Below are 9159 nucleotides of genomic sequence, written 5' to 3' on the forward strand. Positions count from 1 at the left end.
TCAGCGCAAAAACAAACAAGCAATATAGCGTGTCGTTTGATAGGGTGGCGACGTACAAATTATTGAAAGTAGAATGTAGTTGAAAGGTTGAAAGTCGCGCCAGTACAGTTCACACTGCCTGTCGAATGCTGGCAATATCCGAACAACTGATCTCGGAAGTCGTTTGTGCCTGTGGCTCATAGAGTTGCTATTATATTAACTATGCTTTGGATATCTGATATGATAACACATAATTCCACAATGTTACGTAGTCTCAAAACCACCGAGAGCTCACCATATTAACCTATCGCGTGTCGTCATGTGTCGTTATGAGCTTTTGGTTCAGCAAGAAAAATTTTGAACAGCTCATGCATGGCATTAAGTTGATCATCATCATCATCAGCATGTTTTACGCTAGGTGTAATGCAAAAAAAACAAGAGCAAAGATTTCCCAAAGTGCCAAATTTTTGGTTTAAAGAAAATGCGCATCACCATGCACACCCACATAAAATAACAACGTTTTTATGTGATGATTACACTGACCGTAACTACCGTAACCACCGTCACCGCGACCAGCCTCACCGATATGAACTAGTAAATACATGATCCCTACATGACTGACTACTAGCGCCACCACAAGCCCCGCCGCTGCATTACTGTTTGTGCCAAGTCCTTTCGTGGATTGGTAGGTCGTCGAGATGGTGAGTGTTTTCTCGTTGCTTGAAAATCTATTAGAATCGTTAATTGTAGGCTTTACTACTCGATGAGACATTCATTAAACGATTCTTTAATTCCAAACAAATACAACTGCAGTTCTATTTTGTCCGAAAATTTCTCATTTCGATAAAAATGAGGTGTCGGCGCCCATGCAGCCGCCTTGGTTTCAACCCAGGACGCGTCTTGCAACCTATGTTTGACAAACGTTTTTGTGCTTTTTCCGTTTTAGACGAAGGGTACCTCCAGTTTTGGAAAACGGAGAAATAAGACCCACACGCTGTGCCGGCGTTGCGGGCGCAGCAGTTACCACATTCAGAAGTCTCGATGTGCCCAGTGTGGCTACCCAAACAGCAAGATGCGCAGCTGTAAGTAAACGCATTTCTCCCTCGTCGTCGTACTTAGCAGTGCTTCTTACGCATAGTACACTTTACTCGCGATTGATACTTGCGCAAACGCGCCCCCTGCTGCATTTCTTGTCTACAGTGTCAATTGTGGGAGAATTTGCGTAAACAGTTATCGACTGGGAAGCGTTGAAGTAGTTCCAACGTGCAAATGACCGGATGACAGTGTTGAAATCAACTCCGTCTCAAGCCGTGTGATCATACAAGCATTAAGCTGGTTACACGTGTTCTTAGGCGGCGTCCATTGTTTTGAGTGTTGATAGGAAGAAGCGCGAGATTGATTAAAACGCCACTAGTGTCCTTTTCTAGGCTTCACGTTTTGAATATCTCTTGCATTGACTATGCGGTACAAGCACTGTTAAATACCTGTTGACGACGACTGCGATTTCGTGCACGTGATGTAAAAGCTTTTGTAATCATATGGATCGTGCTGATCTAAGGAACCACTGATGCAGTGTTGCGTGTTGTTGAACCGTACTAGCGTTGTTACTGCGTTATAATTTGCGGCGTTTTCGTTGTACGCCTACTGCAGACAACTGGAGCGTCAAGGCTAAGAGGAGGAAGACCACTGGCACCGGTCGGCTCCGCCACCTCAGGAAGGTCTGGAGGCGTTTCAGGTGAGGAACGGTGGCAAACAGTACACACATATTCAGTAACATGGTCGAACTACTGTAACGGACTGAACCCATTTTGGCAATTATCAACAGCTTCCGCCTTTTTTTGCCCGTTACACAAAATCCTGGGTAATCCCTCACTGCAGTTCCGAGCCTATTTTGGCTTTACTTTTGTTATATCTATCTGATAAAAGCACTTAACTGAGATGCAAGAAAGCTGTTTTTGTGGTGCACAGTTTTTCTGGGTTTAGCCAACTGACCTGCTATTGTTCACAGAAGTGGTCAATTGAGAGTGCAAGCCCTCATTGAGCTGTGATTTTTCGGGCCTTACAGAAGTGCGGGCGATTCGTTAACTTCTTAGTCATTATGGGTCCACTATTGTGAATAAAATTGCCACAGCACTGTATAGAAGTTCTCATGTGGCGAGATTTTTTCACCTCGATGTGTTTTACCTCCATATCTTAAGTAAAATTTACCTGCAGTTGAATGAAACTGTCTGTTCTGCAAAATGATTTACAGTTAAACTCCTCATACATATGCTCAAAACCATGCAGACTGTGAAGTCGACTGATGTGCTGCTGCTGTTATAGTGAGGCAGCATAGTAAGGCTAGTGCCATGCCTTCATTTGCTGCATTTGCACTTTTGAGGTAGCTTGGCAATGATGGTTGAGACAATAACATTTAATCAATTATGGCCATTATAAAGTAACACCTCATTTGTGCTGTATATGTTGAAAGTTAATGCCAGTAAGTCATTATTTTAGTCAAAATAAATGAGCAAAAGCCGTGTTTCACTGCTGCTTGGTAAGTGTTAGCAAGAGCTGCACATGTTTAGCATTTTAGTCACTTGTTCATAGCATGTTTTGTGGTTTGTGCTAGTGCTGACATCCATAGCTATGCTTAGTTGTGATGGCTGTAGCTGTTCACTAAGTGCTTAGGCATACCTCTTAACACATTAATGGTCTTGGAAAATTAATTCCTTCGTGACCGATTGCCCATTAGGTGCGGCTGCTCTAAGCAGTACCAGAGTAAGCATGAAACATCCTAACGTTTCTGAATTTGTACTGTTGTTTTGTGACTGTCTTTTACATTTTCATGCTCAGAATGTTGAAAATGCCACTTTATAGCCTTTTAGGCTTATAAAATTCGTGCTGGTGTCAAAATTCCATCAGTTTATTGTGTACACAAGCAAAAGCACAGGCCTGTAGTTTATAGGGCCATACAAATACCAAAGTGTCATTCAGGTTGTTTTTGACACACTATTCTGTTAAAAACTAAAAACGACAGACATTGCACATTGAAATATTTGTGCCAAAGTCAGCCATAAAGTCGTGCATGAAAGCCTAAAGTTGAATGATGGTGCAATTTTCAATGGTGTCACATATCCACGCTTATTGTTAACACTGTGCCGTCATAAAGGTTAGAAACTACTTGAAGCATAAAACTTTTCTAACCCCCGTATTCAGAAATGCATGTTAATTTGAAGCCCATGCTTGATATAAACACCTGGTGCGAACACGCCCAAGGCGCTCATTGCGTTACCTTTGGTGCATTCACGACAGGAGTAATTTAAATTAAGTCAAGCGTGGGCCTCAAGTCAAGATGCATTTCTGAATGCGGCGTAAGGTGCCTTTATAGTTGAAGTATGTCAAATAGTTTATTAATGGTGCTGTATAGGGGATGTATTCACAATCACTATCCGAGATGGATGCTTTCTGCGCCTGCTGATAGGCTTGCAGTGTGTCTACCAACCCGGAAAACTGGGAATTCTCGGGGATTTTGAGTAGTCTGGAAAAACTCGGGGGAGCACGGGGATTTTGTGCTTATTTGCGGGAAAATTAGCTGTAATTTTATTGAAAGTGTCGAAAGTCGCGGTAATGCTGGCTCGAGTAATAGACAGGAATCGTAATGAATCGTCTTTAACACCCTGTCGTCAGCTGGAGGAGTTGCCATTGTACAGTCAACGACCGACTTTCCGGACTCCCGATAATTTGGAAGGCTTCGCTGCACCACGTCGTACCCCATAGAGTCAATGTATCAGAACATCTGAAATTTCGGACTCAAGAACTTTCGCCGTCCGATTTTCCGGACGTTTTGCCGTGACCGCAGGGCCGAAATGGCATTAATGAAGGCCACCACCGCTGCCATTTTGATTACCTCGCAGCCTTGAACCGGTGCTCTCGCACGCATATCCGCTGGCAGCGTAGCCACCACTGCGGCAATGCTAGGCCTAGCTGCTTCGACGTTCGCTATGAAGCTTGCCATTGGATGCCATGCTTTTTATTGAAAGAATTTGCTGCTGTCAGCAGTGGCACGGACTCCGCCTTTGTGGTCCTCGCGATTGGCTTAGAAGCTTGGAAAGCACAGTGTGTTGCATAATGCCGGCTCTCAAAAGTCAGCTTTGCCTCTGCACAGAAATGCTACTTGGTGAGGCATACATGAAAGTATTGCAGGGAAGCATAACAAGCGTGGGAAGGGGTTATTGCCATGGGACACAGTATGTATTCTTTAATTATACACGTGTGCACCCAGTATTTCCTGTCGCAGTACGAGCACCAATATGTCTAATATGTGTACCGACAGGCCTTCAGAGCGTTTTCGAATGTGCCTGTGGCAGTTTGAGCCCTTAAGGGCAGTAAATGACATGCATTTATTTTTTCCAACTGGCCAGTTTTTCGGACGTTTTCGCGGTAGGAATGAACGGGAAAGGAAGCGTGCTGCCACCATATTGAAGGAGCCTGAGCTCAAAACAGTGTTGGCTGATGCCGAGATGCAGGTGTCCCGCCTCCAAACCAAAATAAATTTTCATATGCTTGCTAGAGAGCGACAGCATCGGGCGATATGGTTTCAGTCCGTCTTGACATAAAGCATAGTTCTGCATCATTCAGGGAATTTTGCAAAGGCACTCGGGGAATTTGAAATCATCGAATGCGCCATCTACTATGTCATGTGAAAGTGATGTCCGAGAATACTGCCGTGGGTTGATCCTATGAAATCACCGCACTGTCCCACATAAGCAATGAGGACAAGACTATCCCTGTATTCTCTAACAATCCTAGACCCCACCAAGTTGAGTACAGCACCACCTCTCTACTGCATACGAAACTGCGCTCCTCAAGAATGGCCATGTACTGCCAATGAAGCATGGTGACCACTTCTGTTGAGAGCCGGCACTGCCATCCACTTTCTAAATGGAGCAATGAGTGGAGGAGCGTTATAGATATCCCCTCATGTATATATGAGCTGGTGGTAAATTTGTTACATTGGAAGTAGCATTATGGCGAAGAATAAGCTAATAGACATCTCGAGCATTACCTAAATGTTGATATGCTGAGCATTTATTACCTGAATGCTGAATGTCAGTGTGCTGCATGCATGAAACTTTAATGTTTGATTTATTTTTGGAAAGATCTTGTTTAAAATGTGGTGATGCTTGTCTTGCAGGCACGGTTTCCGTGAGGGAGGTCTTCCGAAATCCCAGAAGCATGCAGTTGCTGGTGGATCAGCTGGTGGCAAATAAACAATGTGTATAAAAGCCGACACAAAAGCTCAGACAATAAAACTGGGCATTCCCAACTTGCCTGTTACGCTAGCCCACTGAATTTAAGTGGGCAGTTACACCAATAGAAACATCTGAAAATGTCTGGTTTGTTACAGCTGCATTTCCAAAGACCATAAACTGATTCTAATGGTGAATTTGTTTGGTCAGTTTGGAGGGAATAGATTGTGGTCTTAATTTAACACATATTTCTCCCGATTGATCTGGAGCAGGTTCCAGTGTGTTCTTGTGGTGGTTTTGTACGAACTTTTGTCTATCGTCAGCCGCTTTATGGTCGGAGGACTGATTCATTCTGAAAATCTTGGGGTCACCTGCCGAGAGGACAAGTGTGGTTTTGGTGGTTGTGTTTTAAACACAAGTGTGCAACACTGCTATTTCGTATGACTGTTGTTTGCCAGTGTGGAACTTGATTAGCATTTCAAGTACTAGATGAGAGAAGTAGGAACACTGACATTCTTACCTTGATTTGACATATTCATAGAAGCAAGGTTAATCCAGTATAATTTCTAGGGGTGTGCAAATGGCAATTTTCGAGACCAGGTTGAATAGTGCAAGTGTTCAAATACTGAAATAGCTTTTGAATGACAAACAGCTGCTTTCACCATTAATGCAAAACAATATTCACATCCCAGTATACTCTTGTTAGCAAGCTTCTGTCATTACACAACATGAAGTGTTTTTTATTAAAAGGACTAAGCATTAGGAACAATGAGCAGTTTGCATAGCCAGGACTGTTCTTTGGTGAGTGCACATGATGGCAGTTTTTCCCAGCCTTGCTCACCGAGCGAAGTATATGGAGTGTTCCACTACATAGAATCTTGTACTTTATGTCCACTTGGTTGCTCCAATGTTTGGTTGGATGCATCTGTGAAATTAGAATATTCATATTTACGAATAACTAATTCAAAGGCTAAATCGGATTTGGCAATATTGTAATTCAGAACTTGCAATTGTTCGCACACTCCCCTAATAATTTGTGGGAAAAGCCAAAGTGGCAATTTTCGCAACAATCCATTGTTGAGCAATTTGGGTTCCACTGATAGTTGGTCTTATGTTAAGGGTTTGAGTGCTGGAGATTGATCTGCAGAGAGCATTGTGGTATTGTGCTACTGTGAGTCAAGCATTGTGGCACATAGCTTTTTTGACGATTTCGCATGGCTTATTTTACAAAGCAGATTGTGGTGACATTTTATTTCAGGTTTATTGCTGATGTACACTGCCTTATCCTCTATGGGCTTAAGCAATACTAGACAGCAACTCTGACCATCTGTAAATTTTTGTTCAATCTGAAAAAAATGAATGCAGTTGCTTGGAAAGTGGCACTGATGCCCTACATTGAATTTGAGAGAACATTACTGTAACGTTTATGTAGAAAATCACAATGTTCGATGAGGTGATGGAAGTTTTGATGGAAGACATTTGTTTCTACCCATCATTCCTATTGCATGCCTAACCAGTATAACAGAAGTGTGCATGCCACTGGAGCTACATTTTTAACTGCACATGTCCAAGATGCTCATGAAAGCACTGTGTGCACATACGAAACTGTTCCTGCATAGCAGCCTTGGCTTGAAAAAAAAAATGCAGTGCACTACATTGGCAATTGGCATTCTACGTAACCTAGTCTTGGAAGTGCACGTAGGCATGCTTTAGGGAAAGTCGTATAGAAGGCCACTATTTTTGCACATGTTTTTGGATGTTGAAGGGGCACTATTTGCTGTATTTATAAAGTGCCTTTGTGCAATGCCAAAAAGTTGCTTAAGAGCAGGCTTGGTAAGAGAAAAACAAGACTGGTGGCGATACCGCCTTCAATTTCTCATACCAGCTCGCATTTTAGATATTGATGGCACCTGTTTGGCCGTAGTTCTTTTTTGGACTACAAGGAGTACTCTACGACCACACTGTATTCTCAAGTATCCTGAAGCTGAAATCTGCAAGTTTTGTGAACTTCTAGTGCATCTCAACAGCCAAAGTATGTAAAAATTTCACACTGACGTGCTGGGGTTGTGGCATAATATCCAATAAGTGGAGCTTTGACATATATTTTCTCTTCTAGTAATGAACATGTTTCTACAATTATGAAAGCAATTTTGAAATAATGCTATCTTAGCCTAGAACTGCTTAAAGGGACCCTGAAAAGATTTTGTACAAACGTGCCGAGGTCCTGATCATTAATTGGCGCATCTAAGTGCTCTGCATAAAGTGTGTAATTTATTACAAGGTTTTAAAAATGAACATCGCTGCCGATCGCAGCACACTGCTCGGCAGAATTTTCAGCTGCCCCTACCCATATGACGTCATTAGGGCGAGCTATTCAATTGGCTGCCCAGGACATGTCATCGATAATTTTTCCACCTTTATGGCGAACAAATGATGTTCGTAATAGTTGGAGTGTTAGTTAATTTGTTTCTATAAAAAGAATAACGAAAAGAGAATGTACAAGAACAATTTCTTGCTACACTTAAGCACTTCCGGCACACAGCAAGTGTCATCTGCTTGTGTTAAAACATACTCCATTTCGACGAGAGCTCCGCGGTCGGTCTCTGTCTTTTCACAAGCACCATGATTAGACTTCGTTGCGTTGTGGACTGCAAACATAGCTACTGGCAATATGCCAAGCTGCGACATGGTGTCCTTCTGCAGGGCAGCAGATGAGCGAACTGGCTGCTGCTATGCGATAGGCACCAGGATTTGTGCGTTTGCGGCCGTCGCTTTACACGGGAAGATTGTACTAACGCAATAGCGTTAAGCGCTTCCGGTATTGGAGCAAGCGCAAGGACAGAGTCTGGCCGCTTGACTGTGCCGTTTAACGGGATGAACAGAAGTGCAAATGTGAATAGTCTGCACGGTGCAGCCACCTGGTGTCACAGAGCTCAACCATACATAGTAGCAGTAACGAAATGTATTCTTCTTTGCTGCTGGTGTAAATTTTTCGCAGGAGTGTAAGCATCAATACATTTTTGTAAATGTTTAAAATGTTTACACTTGGTTAGAGCAATATTACCGCTTTGTTGGGCTGGTTAAGCGCTGCGCCACCAAATGGCTGAACCGATCAGGCTGCTCACGTACGTCTACGCTAAAGTTCCTTTATCAGCTTGAAGTTATGCCTCCAGCCATCTGCCGAAATGCCCAGTTTGCCTGTGGTTACCGGAATACCAGACACGTTTGGTGCTTCGACAGACTGCTTGCAATGCACGCTGCTTAGATAGCTTTCGCATGGGGTCGACTGCCAAGCAGCTGGTGGAGAGTTTGGAGAGGCTTTGCGCGCTCGCTCCTAGAGAACCGGAAGTCGACGACACGATGTGCCATCATGATGCAGAGCCAGTGAAGGTGGAGCTTAGCCCCAGTCACTCAGTGAATGAGTTGAAAAAATGTATGACTGTGGAGGAGGGTAACTAGTAATCGTCCGTAGCGCTCTTAATATGAGATGTTTCACACAAATTGTGGTGCGAATGATTAACTTTAGCTGTACCCTACGCGTTTACAATATTTGTCCGAGCCGTTCCAGGGGCCCTTTAATATCCGTGTCACACGGGCGTTTGGAAGGCCTTCCAACCGATAGTCAGTTGACTCAACGGTCAAGTTCGAGCTGCTACGTGGGCGGTTTTGAAGGCTGCCGAGTCAATAGCCTATCGAGTCAACAGAGCACCCTACAACTCTATCGAAATCTCGATGGCCTTTGAGCAACGGAAATGGAAACAGCGCAAACATGCCCTCTCGTTCACAGTGTGCTCGTACTCACGGTTAGAAAGAACAAATCAAACCAAATGCTCTAAAAATACTATACATGAGTGTTATTCATTATTCAATAAAGTGTATTTGCCACTTGACATGTGCGAACACACACCATAACGGCAGCCGCATCGAGCGGCACAAACGTTGCCGCAGT

At 43.4% G+C, this 9159-nt stretch overlaps 1 protein-coding gene across 1 annotated transcript; it reads left to right on the forward strand.

Moving 5' to 3' along the window:
• The first annotated feature begins 895 nt into the window (after positions 1 to 895).
• LOC142560031 (large ribosomal subunit protein eL37-like) lies at positions 896 to 5287 on the forward strand. The gene is made up of 3 exons (XM_075671784.1): positions 896 to 1061; positions 1630 to 1714; positions 5156 to 5287. The coding sequence occupies exons 1-3, from the start codon at positions 1052 to 1054 to the stop codon at positions 5229 to 5231; spliced, it is 171 nt and encodes a 56-aa protein (XP_075527899.1). The 5' UTR covers positions 896 to 1051; the 3' UTR covers positions 5232 to 5287.
• Positions 5288 to 9159: the final 3872 nt, after the last annotated feature.

Source organism: Dermacentor variabilis, chromosome 10 (genome assembly GCF_050947875.1).
Source record: "Dermacentor variabilis isolate Ectoservices chromosome 10, ASM5094787v1, whole genome shotgun sequence".
In the NCBI taxonomy this organism is placed as follows: Eukaryota; Metazoa; Arthropoda; class Arachnida; order Ixodida; family Ixodidae; genus Dermacentor; species Dermacentor variabilis.